This window comes from Pseudopipra pipra, chromosome 8 (genome assembly GCF_036250125.1).
Source record: "Pseudopipra pipra isolate bDixPip1 chromosome 8, bDixPip1.hap1, whole genome shotgun sequence".
Lineage (NCBI taxonomy): Eukaryota > Metazoa > Chordata > Aves > Passeriformes > Pipridae > Pseudopipra > Pseudopipra pipra.
In genome coordinates this window covers 20,572,388-20,586,997 of record NC_087556.1, presented here as the reverse complement: position 1 = coordinate 20,586,997, position 14,610 = coordinate 20,572,388, and the positions used below count along the sequence as shown (strand labels likewise).

The 14,610-nt window shown below is 38.6% G+C and overlaps 1 protein-coding gene across 4 annotated transcripts in view; it reads left to right on the top strand.

The window, feature by feature from the left end:
* The window catches only part of PLCE1 (phospholipase C epsilon 1), a 149,663-nt gene extending 135,135 nt beyond the window's left edge, over positions 1 to 14,528 (top strand). For all 4 annotated transcript variants that reach the window (XM_064662890.1, XM_064662888.1, XM_064662887.1 and 1 more), the window contains 10 exons: positions 729 to 1,019; positions 1,820 to 1,983; positions 2,916 to 3,177; positions 4,062 to 4,180; positions 5,326 to 5,454; positions 6,180 to 6,389; positions 8,137 to 8,298; positions 8,458 to 8,676; positions 9,449 to 9,655; positions 10,667 to 14,528. In XM_064662890.1, coding sequence (XP_064518960.1) covers positions 729 to 1,019; positions 1,820 to 1,983; positions 2,916 to 3,177; positions 4,062 to 4,180; positions 5,326 to 5,454; positions 6,180 to 6,389; positions 8,137 to 8,298; positions 8,458 to 8,676; positions 9,449 to 9,628 — 1,736 coding nt within the window. In that variant the 3' untranslated portion in view covers positions 9,629 to 9,655; positions 10,667 to 14,528. The remainder of the gene's footprint in view (positions 1 to 728; positions 1,020 to 1,819; positions 1,984 to 2,915; positions 3,178 to 4,061; positions 4,181 to 5,325; positions 5,455 to 6,179; positions 6,390 to 8,136; positions 8,299 to 8,457; positions 8,677 to 9,448; positions 9,656 to 10,666) is intronic.
* Positions 14,529 to 14,610: the final 82 nt, after the last annotated feature.

Sequence of the window (14,610 nt, the reverse complement as noted above, 5' to 3'; positions counted from 1 at the left end):
ATTCAGCCAAGTCCAAATGTGTAATTGTGCAAATCAGACTTTGCAGGTGATTCAGTTTGTAAACCAGGAAATTGTGCTTCTGCCTGTGAACAGATGTAAAGAAATACAAAGGAAGTACAGAAAAGGTTCTGGAGACCCAGATCCCCTGCCTTTTAAGTGATTGCCATAAACAGAAAGTTAGAATTGTACTTTTTCTTGAACTTATTTTCTGGCTCAGGGAGTGTTGCATTTCTTGCAGCCCAAGGGCACAGCTGCAGCAGACAGGTTAGATTTCCTGTTAGAGGCCAGTGTCCTGAAAATGAAGAAGTCAGGTGCCTAATTCTAAAGTGTGTAACTATTTTGCTGCCTTTGTCCCCTAAGTCTTAAAGTCTCTGCAGATTGCCTGTTTGGAGATTTAACAGATGGCTTTCCGTCTTGCCTCCCTTCCTCATTAAAAACGTATAAATGGGAAGAAGGGAATTTTATTCCTTTATTATATTCAGGCAAACACCAATTACTTATTTATTTATTTATTTAGCACATCTAATCATGGTATTACTTCAATACTTAAACATTATGTTTCCTCTCATGGATTGCTCTTCCTCTATAAGAAGGAACGTGACATCTGGTAATTTTCCAGAATCACCTTTTTTTGCCATAACTAAAGCACATACTCCAGTAGAAAACCTTGAATTTTTTGGAGTCTCTGGCCCTGCAGCTGTAACTTGAGGGTACTGTTCATCTTCCAGGTCCTTTGGATGTGATGCGGCAAACCTGGGAAGATCCTTGCTCTCCTTACAACTCCCCAGCCTCTCTCAGTGCCATCATCAGGACGCCCAAGTGCTACCACATCTCCTCCCTGAACGAGAACGCTGCCAAGCGGCTGTGCAGGCGCTACTCCCAGAAGCTGATCCAGCACACCACCTGCCAGCTCCTGAGGACCTACCCTGCTGCCACTCGCATCGACTCCTCAAATCCCCATCCACTGATCTTCTGGCTCCATGGGGTACAGCTCGTGGCTCTGAACTACCAAACAGATGGTATGGGTGCATGAACACCTTTTAATACATTTAAATGTGATATAAGTCCTTAAACTGTGAATTTGTATTTGGCGCTTGCTTTTCCCTGCTCTCACGAGGGGATCTGCTTGTCTGTGCACCCCACTATAAGCAGGTTCATACCACAACAATCTGGTCCTTGGAAGGAGTGATCCCAGAGTTCAGGAGTTTTATGCCAATGCAGCAGATCCTGTGATAACACAGAAGTGCCTGAACAGCAAGACCTTCCATTTTTATTTTATTGCTGAAGGTTGTTTTTTTTTCCCCCAGTTCAAGAAACTGTTACTCCTTTCTGATAACTTCAAATATAAAAGGGTACAAAGGGTACTGAACTATTTTTAACTTGAAAGTGCTGCCATGGATGCTGGTTTAATGTTGACCAAAACATTTTTGGACTGTTTGCTATGCTGTCTTCTGTTGCTTCACCTTTTCCATGGGGGATCCATTAGGTCATCTACAAAGCTACATGGTCAGTGCTTTTTCATTCTGCAGTTCAGGGCACATACCTAGAGACTTCTCAGAGAAATGGTGTAGGCAAGCCCTACAGTTCAATAAAGACAATGGAAAGGGGTAGATAAGAAGGAACTGCTTTTATAGTTTTGTATACTTATTGGATAAATTCGATACATAAATTACAGCTATCTCTGAAAATCAAGAATGAAATTATAGTACACAACTAAAATAATTTAAAAAAGATACCTAAAACACGACTTTTTCTTCACTGTTACAGTTTTTCCATTGTACCATTGCTCTCTGTCATTTTTGGCTGCCTTATTTCACAGATCTTCCTCTGCAACTTAATGCAGCAATGTTTGAGGCTAATGGTGGCTGTGGATATGTTTTGAAACCTCCAGTTCTGTGGGATAAAAATTGTTCAATGTACCAGAAGTTTTGTCCATTGGAAAGAGATTTTGATAATAAGGAGCCAGCTATATATTCTTTAACAGTAAGTACATTAAAAAGGAATTTCATGCAGCCAAACAGATAGAAGTAGACAAGATGTAACTACAGTCTTTAACCAGCATTACAGTCATGCTTCTAAATGGAAAGATTGAACCTTTAATTGTTGCTTGTACTTCTGAAGGTCAGCATAACTAACAGAAATTGGAGGGGGAAGGAGAAAAGATTTGTCTTTATTTTATTTTATTATATTTTGTTATTGGCTGGTTTGTATCCGTAGTTACTTTCACTGTTTCCTTCACAATATTCATTGAAACCCAGTCCTGAAAGAATTTTCCTTGGGACTACACAACTGTGTAAAATTACACATGTGCCCTGATGTTTGACACATTTGTGAGCACTTGAGAAGCTACACAAAAAAGCCATTATGAAAAGCTGTACTGAATCTTTAAAAAAATATTTTACAAGTTATATAATAAGATATATAATTCGTGGATTTGTGGCCAAAAAAAAGTATTCTCAGAAGCTAGTCCCTTCCAGGAAATGTGTCAGAAATGTGAGATTCATAAGAATCAGAATTCTCCCAGATGTGATAATTACACACCTAATTCTTGTGTTGCATATGCCAAAGCAAGCCAGACGTCAGTGCCATCACTCCAGAGTAGTGGAGAAGAAATTGTGGTCCTTTTTGACTACATTACTGGTACATTCTTTCTGGATTAGCTTTCAGATGCCGTGAATGGTTACACTCATGATGTACAGTGTGTTTTTTTCAGAGGAGAGATGCCGTAGCGGTGGTTAAGGCAGCTCTGCTTCTGAAGCGACTGCCCTGCCAATTACAAAAGTAGGGGAGTGTCGTAATTAAATCAGCACGTTAACAAACTGTGCTTAGGAATGTGCTAAACAATATTCAGCAGAATCACGACGGGAAAAGAATTACTCCACTAATTGGTTTCTCTGTGTACTCCTCGGCTTCAGATCGTGTCTGGGCAGAACGTGTGCCCCAGCAATAGCACGGGCAGTCCATGCATTGAAATCGATGTGCTGGGGATGCCTCTGGACAGCTGCCACTTCCGGACAAAGCCCATTCATCGCAATACCCTCAACCCCATGTGGAATGAACAGTTCCTTTTCCGGATTCACTTTGAGGATTTGGTCTTTCTCCGGTTCGCAGTTGTTGAAAATAACAGCTCAGCTGTGACAGCTCAGAGAATCATTCCCCTCAAAGCGCTAAAGAGAGGTACAGCCTAGTTTGTAGTGACACCCTATGCCAAAATGGTTCAGCAGATTCCTGGACTGAATCTGTCCAGAGGGATATTTTTAATCAGCTAGTTGCATTTTTCTAGAGGAGGAAGGGAGCAAATATGAGACTACATACCATGGCCTGGCAGTACAATGCTGATGTAATAGACTCCTTAGGAGCCAGCAGCTGCCCCAGTGAGTTGTAAAAAGCTCGATCCTGTGGTGTTGTGGAGACAGGGGCATCTTACACCTGCTCGGATCCTGAGCTGTGCTTGTGAGGTTATGTTCACCTGGAGACTGGCTGCTCCCTTAAGAAGCATGGAGTGGTTTCATTCCCTGCCTTGTCCTTTGCCCAAGAAACTGCTGTAATGGGTGATCACTGGTCAGAGGGGAATTGCACTTCTGGCAGCTGTGGCTGGAGGAGAGTTGAAGGAAGGGTGAAAGAAAGTGAGAGAGTTGAGAAAACATTGCTAATTCTGTGACACCTGGGAAATGGAGTTTCCATGTTGCCAGCAGCTCTTTCATATGTGCTTTGTGTCACTGTAATACCACACAACTGTCTGTGTTGGCATATGAGGAGATCTGGCCAGACATGCCAGTGATAATTTGACCTTGTTTCATTCATATTCTAATATTTAGATATTTTATGTATGAATATATTGTGTATTATGGCAAAACAAAGGTAGGATGCTGTATGAGCCACTCAGCAATTCATAGCACTTGGGTTACACCGTTATACAGCGTTAATGCAGTGCTATTACAGTGCCTTAAATCCTATTTGTGTGGCAAATTGTAGCTATAAATACAGCAAATTTGAGTTTTCCATTTATGAGACTTGTGTTCTAGAATGTGGTGAAGTATTTACAGATTTTTCCTCTTTAGGCTACAGACATGTCCAGCTCCATAACCTGCACAATGAAACATTAGAGATTTCCAGTTTGTTTATAAACAGTCGGAGAATGGAAGAAAGTCCCTCTGGAAACACTCTGCCTGCATCTTTGGTAATTCAATTTGTGTGTGTGTGTGTGTGTGTGTGTGTGTGTGTGTGTGTGTGTGTGTGTGTGTGTGTGTGTGTGTGTGTGAATTACCTGTATTCTTGTCATAATAACAGCCAGACTGTTCAAAGGTGTTAGCCCTTAAACCTGCACATTGTTCAGAATTACCCTGATGCCTACTTTTTGGCTTTGATGGAAGTAAGATTATCCACCTGGCTAAAACTGTGGAAAGGTAAATCTTTTCAAAGTCTGGCTTCTCTGGTGTATTTAGGTATAGCACAAGAACCTCTGGGCTGGAGGAGTGTAGTTGAGCAGTAAGGTCCAGTGCTGCCTCATGCATTCCTTTATGCATGAATTCTAAGCAAAGCATTTGAGACCAAAATAAAAAGAAAGATGCAAATTACCAACAACTTTGGAATAATGAGAATAAAATTGAATTTTATTACAAGAAAATAAAAACTCTGTATTTCCATAAATACACATATTTATATATGTATGTGCACATATTTTATATGTACAAATATGTATACATACATATACACATATCTAAAAATATATGTTTGTATTTATGCATGCATAGATGGATGTGATTTTTTCTATTAATAGCCCTTAATATTAGGTTGTCTGGGTTACTCATGTTTTGGCAACTTTAAACATCTATATTATCATTATTCTGACTACTAAAGTGTTAGATAAAACCTGCTGAGCTCCTGTGTATGCAGATGTGTTGCTGATATTATCCTCCTGTGAATACACGCCAAACATGTATCTTGGTGAATTACTAGGCAGAAAGGAAGAACATAAATGGTTTGGAGGTTAAAAGAAAGCTATAGGTTTTCACCCAGTAATCTGTATGCTGAAATGTAAATAGTCTGAGCTCAGCTAGAATGGGTAATGAGTGATGGAAGTCTGCCCTTCACTGGAAAACTTCCTTTTTCTTCTTTCTCTTCGGCTTCAGGGTAAGGTGGACTCTTTTGGAGGGTTCGTTGGTGCTTTTTAAATGCCTCAATCTGTAGCATAAGAGCCATGTCCTACCTTGATAGCTTTGCTCTCTCAAGGTCCTTACAACTTGTATGTAGTTTCTTTTAAGCAACCTTTTACATGCCTACATGTAAAAACATTCAGTAACCTGTTGAATGTTGTCTGAACAGTTGTTTAGCCTGGGAGAAAGGAAAGCTGCTGTGACTTACAAAGTGACAGTTCATGGAATTCCAGGCCCAGAGCCTTTCACTGTTTTTAATGTCAGTGCGGGGACTACGGCTGCACAGCTGCTCCATCAGGTAAGCTTCCTGCTGAATTGCAGATCCAACTGCAGGAATCCACATTAACATCATTCTGGACATTTGTCTCCCTGCATTTCTCTCATGCAGGGTCGTTGTAGTTCATCACAGCAAGGAGGTGCTGTTAGAAATGTATTGCTGTGGAATTAATTACATTGCAAATACAGAAAATAATCAGTGAAATGATTTATCTTTTTAGAATATATTCCCTATCAGTATTTTAATACTTGGGCATATGCAGATGAGAAAAACAATCTTTCTGGCCAGCGGAGGCAGTGGGCTGTCCTTTAAACAAGGGCAAACATTTCTGCAGAATTCTTTGAACTTGAGCACCATAGGAATACAGAGTAAAAGTTAGAAGGCCAAGTTCATGAGTAGCAAAACCAGTTAACTCAACAGGGATTGTTATTCTAGCAGTGGGAAAAGACTGTACTGTCCTGGGATTATGAATAAATTGTCTGGCCAGCCAAACAGGACAGAAATAAGCTTAAATAGTACTGCCTTGTCTGGGATAGTTGAACTGCTTGGCTACGCTAAAGAGAACAGGACATTACCCTGGAGTAAAATATCTGAATAATAAATAGCACATCAGAAAGCCTGCCTGCACTGTCAGAACAGTTATTGATTCTTAAAGCTTCCGTATTCACTCTCATTTGTAACTACTAATTATGCAGTGTTTATATTTAGCGTTCTAATTGTTGTGTGTTTATTATGGTCTGTCTTAGCTCTTGGCTACCATAAAAGGCACCGAGTCATGCACTGCAGACTATTTTCTGATGGAAGAGAAAAGTTTCATATCTAAAGAAAAGAGTGAATGCAGAAAACCACCATTCCAGAGAGTGATTGGTCCTGAAGAAGGGCTAGTGCAGCTTTTGAACAGTTGGTTCCCAGAAGAAGGATATGTTGGAAGGATTATCTTTAAAACCCGAGAGGAAGTAAGTCTGTTTTAGATAAATTGTTATTTACAAAGATAGCTAAAAATAGCTCTTAGGACCAGGAAATGAAAGGGTGCAGTTATTTGTTTCACTACTTGGTGAGTAATGTCAATGCTCTGTAGATTGTTTAAAAACAAACATAACTCTTGAGTGAGCAAGGACAACTAGACTTCATGCACCTGTGCGACATTAACTGGACCTCACTCAGCTTTACTATCAGCTGTGTGATGTTTAAGCATTATCACTCACTCACCAGTTCCACGTTGTGTTCTAATTTAATGCCATACATTATGCCAGGATAGGAAATTAATATAAAGAAAGATAATAGTTAATACCATAGGATCATAGATAACAGAACTCCAGACAACCATTATCAATCAGTTTGGATGTCAGAAACTTCTTATCTGTCTAGAAAAATTAGAAATAATTTTAATATTAAAGAATAAGTCTAAAAGGATAGAATAAGTCTAAAAGGATCACAAAGGATGATTAAATTATTAATGATAACCTAAAATAATGAAATAGGTGATTTCTTTTCATTTAAAGGAGGAAAATGGACTGATTACTTCAGTTTAAACTGTAAGCAAAGCATCTACAGCTTGAAAATATGCTAGTGCCCAGGCTTGTGAGAGACAAAAAAAGCAGGACAAAGACACCTAATGATCTCATTTTTGGACACACTTTCTTTGGTCAGTTCGGCCTACAAAAATGCTTATTAGTACACAGATTTTACATACAAAAATGATAGTGATCCTCTGAGATACTTTAAAGTGAAAAAATGTATTTTTGATTAGTTTGATAGAATTTTTGATAAAGCTTCAATTTGACAAATTACCATTAAATTACACAAGTCCACATTTTGTTTTCCTTTATTTCTAACATTTGGCAAAAAAAATTACAAGAAGTTACAAGGTAGAAATTTGTTTGTGGAAATAGTAACCTACTAAATTCTGTTGACTGCAGCACTGACTTTGTCAGTGTGCACCACCACGTGTCACTGCCAAGCCCCATTCTGTTAGAAAATGGGAGTTAAAATCTGTCTTGGCTCATGTGAAAATTATACTGTAGTTTTGTCCTGTGATGTGAGTACCCCAAAGCATTATCTGTAATTCTGAGCCTTTCTGCAGATAGCAGCACCTCAGAGCTTGGAACTAGAAATGAAGCTGCAAATCTGATTGAAAAACAAGGAGTGGGTCCACTGGAGGGTGTGAAACACAGCTCATGTTTACAGCTTATGAATCCAAGCTGTGTTCCAAGGTGTTGAACAGAAATGGATTCTCTGAGAGAAGGTGCAGGGAGGAATTCTGCCTGAAAATCTGCAGTAGTCAGAGAGCCTGAAAAGGGACAAACAAACATCCTTCCTCTTGCTCTACACCACAGGAAAATGTTTGCTCAGACTTCTTGCTCTCTAAGTACTTTTGGCTTTAGTGCAAGGACAGGAGAGAAAAGAACCCTTTCCACCATCTCCCATCTTACTGCCACCATTAGATGACAAAACATAATTTTGTGTACATAAGGAAAGGATTTAAGTGACTATGCATACGTCTCCAGACACTGATTGTAGAAACACAGGTATTTATTAGCAGTAGTAGCTTGTCAAAACTCTCCTGTAATGCATTTAACAAAATGGAGCTGGGGCTACAAGCGGAGTCTCCAATTTCCACGTGATAAAAACCTTTTGTGACCACCAGCTATTAGTTACCTTTCTGAAGTAAATTAATCTGGCTCTCATTTATTTTCTCTGTAGAATTTAAACGAGAGAAATGTCTTTCAAGAAGCAAAGGAAGAAGCAGCCATCAGCTCCGAGGATGACAGTTTCTTTGTTCAGGTACACGATGTCTCCCCAGAGCAACCACGCACCGTCATCAAGGCTCCCCGCTTCAGCACGGCTCAGGATGTCATACAGCAGGTGAGCTGCACCTTTCCATGGTAATCTGTGGGGTGGAGGCTGGTTTCACACAAGATAAGGTGGGGTTTGTTCTCAGCATTAGCTGAGGAATCGGTTTAGTAACCTGAATCTGAGGGAATGCCTTCTTTTTTGTCTTATTTTTTCTCTGCTTTTAAACAGACTCTTTGCAAAGCGAAATACTCCTACAGCATTTTGAGCAATCCAAATCCAAGTGATTATGTGCTCCTGGAAGAGGTGACAAAAGAGCCAACAAACAAAAAGTCCTCAACATCTAAACCATCTCAGAGGATTCTCTCTGATCAAGAGTGTGTGTTTCAGGCCCAAAGCAAATGGAAGGGAGCAGGAAAATTTATCCTGAAGCTCAAAGAACAGGTTCAGGTAAAAGATGCGATACTTTGCAGCAGGTGTTGTAGATAGTGTGTGATCAGCTTAACGGGAACCTGCTTTCAGTGGGAGAGACACACAACTGGCATGAGGGCAAGTGGGGAAGAGAGACTACAGCAAAAAGCAGATTCCTCTTTTCTCCGAACCTCCCTTACTTTTTTCCTTTGCAAAACTGCAGAGTTACATCCAGCAAGACGACTCCCTCACAGCCTGCAAATCCAGGACAACCTTTATCTGCTACCAGCTTTCTGTTTTTCAAAATCTTCTGGCTGTGCATGCCACACTTTCCATCATAATAAAGGACCATTCAAATGGGCAGAGCTTAAAAGCTACTGGAATAAAGTCTCCTTTATTCCTGCCCAGTGAAAAAGTTGTTCTGTTGCTTTATCTCAGGCTTCAGAAAATGGCAGGAATGAAGTACATGCCTAATGGGAGAAGGAGCTGCGTTCTGCCTGCCTGCAGACACCACCAATCCACAGCAGCTGTTGCTTTAAAGTAACTGTATTATAAGCACAGATCTTTTTATAAAAGTTTATACTAAATTTACTAAACATATCTTTGACAAGGCATAATTTTAAATTAATTTATTCAGAACAATGAGTAGGATGTGCTTGCCTGTGAAAGCACAGACATACTGCATTTCAAAAGGAAGGCCTGCTTAGAAATATGTTAGGTGTTTTCATATTAATTCTGTATTTCACAGCTAACAAGCAGCTGTTAAATGACTTCTATGATTTTTTTTTTTTGTTTCTTTGTTTTTTTACAGGCAGCACGAGATGACAAAAGAAAAGGCATCTCTTTTACCAGTGAACTGAAGAAGTTAACCAAGTCCAGTAAGCAGTACCGGGGGTTCATGTCGCCCTCACTGCAGGTGTTGTCGGACAGTCCCCAGAGCAAGGACGAAAGGGCCGCGTGCGGCCTGACCTTCAGTGACATTGTAGAGTAGTCACCCCACTGCCCACGGTCTGTTCAGGTACGAGACACCGATCCCAACGCTGAGCAATCATTTATGTGATTTAGAGGATTTTTTTTTCAAAGTTGTAGCTGGTCAAACCAGGGTGAGGTACAAGGGACTGACAGAAAGATCCATAAAAGCCTTACCCATCGGTGTGCACAGGCACAGTGACAGCAGTAAGGTCTCCAGTCCTTAATTATGGCATTTGCTCCAGTGAATCAGACTGGAGTTTCACCCACAAAACCAAACCAAAATGTTGCATCCTGGTTGATTTTATAGTACGCATTTTAATGAGTAATGGTGCTTAATTAATGATGTACTGTTACTCTTTTGCTCTGGGCCAAAGTAAATGGAAGTGGCCAGTAGAGCTTTTATTTTTTGTTACATGCAGATAACAAAATCATCAGGACTGGCCATCTCCTTTTTAGCTAAAACAAGTTGATGGTGTTAATTTCTCTCAGTGGGAATTTTGCCAGAAATGTTTAAACATTTATACTATCCTTTCTGTATCTCTTCACTTTCTTCCATCTTGCTTGACTTCAAACAACTGAAATACACAACATAAGACTGTCTCGTTTTTATGGAGATACTAAGTGCAACTTGTCCAGCAATGTACACTAACCAGACATTTTTTGCACAGTGCTACTACAGCACTGAGACAGCAACTGGGAAGTTACAGCCCCTTGCAAATGAAGAAATCTTTTTCAGTGTTGATAATCCCATCTCACTTATGGCCAATTTAATATTACCTTTTTCTTTCCGGATACACCTAATTATTAAAGCATTATTTGGCATGCACTGTCATACTACTGCTAAGTCATTAAATTAACAGAATTCAAGTAATGTTTTCATTTGCAAGGTATTTAAAATATGAAGGGATAAATTTGATACCTTATTTCTTGGTTACTATAGCTGAATTCAAGGAAAGCAAAGTAAATTATGGAAAGAGCCCAGTCAGGTTCCCTCTTCCGCATTTGTTCTTTCTTGCTCTTTTAAAACTGGAATTTACATTACTGAATCCTTCTGCAGTGCCTTTGAAGGATCCTGCTGTGGACTGAACTGGTCAACAATTGTGTGCCCTGTACTACAGATGCCTGATCCAGGCAATTCTGCTGGATTAACATCCAGAATCTGGGAATCCTAAATGGGATACTGTAGATTGGAAAGATGCCTGTCAGCTATCGGAAGATTCTGCTCTTCCCGTATCTTCACATCTGCAGATTCTCCATAGGCGGATGGAGAAGTTTTCTTGGACTGTATGTTGTAAACAAACATGTGTCATCACCCTCTCCTTTTTAAACAAAAGATAATTTTAACTTGTTGCCTCTAAGGAAACTGAAGGCAGAGAACCAGAGTGTTCTTTTATGTGTATTATTTTAAAATAACGCACTTTTACCTGAAGATTTCTGTTAAACACTGTGTTAAGTGATTGTAAAGAGATTTAAATATACTGTAACTTCCTTTGCATATCTGTTTAACTTTGGTGAATATACACAAAACTCTCAAAATTATTTATGGTTTATCTACTTTAACAAAATAATGTACAATAGCTAAATACACCTAACTGGTAGTGAGACTTTGACAAGCAACAACATTTTCTTCTTATAAATTCTTGTTTTCCAGGCTTGTGTTTAAAGAAAGAATATTTATTATCATGTTCCAAAGTACATGCCATTGTATAATATATTTATCATATACTACTTTTTAGAAAATGCAGATTCTTACCTCTCTCTGGATTTAGAGGAAAATATGTTTGAACTTTTATGGTTGTTTCTTTTCAGCGCAAGATGTTTAAATACTCCAAACTGACCAAATTCAAAACAATGCATTGATAAGTGTAATTAACATTTCAAAATTTTTAATTCAAATACATTTTTCCATACAGTCAGAAATGTCTTTTTACTTGTCTGTTACAGAGAGTATAAAGAACTTTTACCCTATAACTCCTGACATTCTTGTTTACATAGAAACACTGTTGTGAAGTTTTACGTTTGCTGAATTCATCTTTTGATATGTAAGTAAATTAGTTGTGCTAGTCTTTTTTTTTATTTCCATGGAAGTTACTAATGTGTTTAGTTACTTAAAACAATCCATACCGAGTTACAGGGGCACAAATTAAACAACTGCTGGAATCAGCGATCCCTTTGATCTCCCACAAGAAATGTGTCTGTGGTGAACAAATTGCTCTGCACACGTTTTTGTCTCACTAGAGCAATCCCTAAACAAGAGAAAGAAGTAACAAGCAGTAGTGTCATGACAACTGATGCCCCCCTATTAATTAGAAAATGAAACAGAAGAAAGAAAAGTCATTAACTGTCATATAAACAAGCAGACAGAACCTGCATTCTGTCACCAGAAACGATGAAGTCTTTCAGTACACACTACAGAAAATGCCTGTAAAATAGCTATTACCAAAGCAAAAAAGTGCCCTCTTGAGGTCATTTCCAGCTTTCAGGAAAAATAACTACAGCAGTACAAAAAAAGTCAAATTTCCTGGTGGCATATCCTCACAGAGGCCATGCACTTCCCACTGCTTGTCTTTTACAAAAGTAAACTTTTGAACTGATATAGCACCCCCAACCACCTCCAAGCTCAGCCTCTTTACTCATTAGTACAAACTTGAACTCTGCATATGCATAAGAAAAGACTGATCCCGAGTAAAATGTTAGAAGTGACAACTTACACATAGTTTTATATGCAGTTTGCTTTGGAATTCTTTGGAATTACTAGGAAATACTTATATCAACCTGCTGCGCAATTCAACTAATGCAACTGGTTTTTAAATGTTAGCTTCATTCTCTGTTATTTTAACACAGTAGCAGATTCACATCACTAAGAATTTTTTCTTTTTGATGTTGATTGTGGCATTTTAGAAACAATACTTAAGGTTCCTGTAGTTTGCCCTTACCTGTCTGGCCTTTTTTTTTTTTTTTGGTGGTGGTTTGTTGTTTTTTTTTTAAATCTTTAGCAGCACTGAAAATTCTTACCATCACCTAAGTATCACACACTGGCTAATTAATTAGATTCAACATACAAACCTTGGGGAATCAAGGGACAACAGTAGCCGTGTCACATTAACACAGGTCTAACACTAGCCTGAAATCTGGTGGCAATTTAAAATCAGCAGATTTTTACTATTTCTACTAATACAGTAATTTTTCTAGCTGTGGGAACTTATTAATATGAATATCTTCCTCATTAGTCTCACCAAAAGCTGCTTTTGCTGCTGTTTATTACAGTGAAAGAGGAGAGCAAAGTATTTGGCTTTTTATTTCAAAATCCATATTTGTAGGCATGTAGACATCTGGAATTATGTAAGGCTAATTACCCTGTTCTAGTATTTTCATTAATGTTCATATATCACTTAATTTCAAGTTTAAGTATTGGTAAATAGCCAAGTAAACTTTTGTTAATGAAACATGGTACACTTTGGGGTGAATTTGGAAAAGAATTAAAATACTCTTCCTTCTGTTGGGTCCAAGTTTCCTGATAGTGAAAATACACCACCACCTGAAGCATTAAATGGGGGGGCAGTTAACTTTCTTGAAAGCTCAGTTAAGGAGCTTCCATGTGCTGAGTTAATATGCTAATAGGAAATTTATTCTGCTTAGCTACGGATTTTATTTCTGCAGGAATATTTGTCTACACCCTCCTGCAACAAGACTGACAAAATAACTTTGTCCTTTTCTGTGCTTCTGGCTGGGTATGGACATCAATTAGGAAAATACATTCATTTTTACATTACAAACTATTTACAGGAAGCGGCTTCCAGGATAAAGTTTGAAAGAAAGGAATGTAAATAATCAACACCTTCCAGAAACATGCTGTCTCTGAGCAGTAGCAGGCCTTACACTGAACAGTTTACAGGTGGAAATCTCATGCTCCATTGCCTAATGGCAAAAATACAGAAGCATTTTATTCTGTACTATTTAAAAAACTGCTACTTTTCTACCAAGTTCTTAACTTCTCCCTGTGCAGCACGTGGTGCTGCAGTGGTGTTCTGGTATGGGACGAAAGACGGGCAGTCACAGCTCCTGCATCAGCACTGCTCCAGCTGTAGGAACTGGGGCACACCAGGAGCTACTTCCTCTCCCACCTGAAGGGTTTCTTGTTTCTATCTTACTGATCCCAAACTATAGCAGAAGACTAAAAAATACTATCTCAGTTTTATTTTATTTAAACCTAGTCACATTACTTTTCTTGCTACAAATATTAGGTGAATACTAGGTGAAGTGTCTGCTTCTAGAAATCACATGCTTTGGAGATTTAAAGACTTCAACATGGAAATATCTAAATATTTCAGGAACACTTTCTCTTACATTCATAGTTTATTTTCAAAAAAGAAGACCTTGCTGGTAACTTTACATTTCAGTGAAAGGCTGAGTCTGCAGCTTCTGAAACTGAACTGTCTGCTCTGCTCTGCTCTAGCTCTTTGAATGCTTCAATTAGCATTTGGTTTTTAATCACTGTCAGTTATTATTCCACTATAAAACTCAGTTTACTTTTAGGGTAGCCCACTAAATGTACCAATGGTGGCATTTTTTTCCTGTCTGTGATAAATGTTTTGCAACTTAAATAGTAATAAGACATTTGGCAGAGTTAGCAAATTAAACACAAAAATAAATAGCAGTAAATAAGATTTTTGCTCCGATAGATGTATAGGCTCTTTCAGAATGACTTAGTTGTACAGTTGTCTTTCTCTGCCTCTTAAAGCATGTCAGAGTATTCTGACAATGCAACATCACTATGTGCCAGTCTCTATATGTTTGGAAACTATGAAAAATGAACAATTTCAAAATTTTCCACCTGGACTATTTTCTCTCTGCTGACTTGAAGAATAAACCTGTATTTGTATATGTTGTAAAAAAAAATAAATGGTTTAAGATGTTCACTCTTTGCTTTTGCCTTCCCAAACTGACCAAAGTATTGGCAAATGGCCCCCTTGGAATTTTTCAGAATTTAAATCACATCCA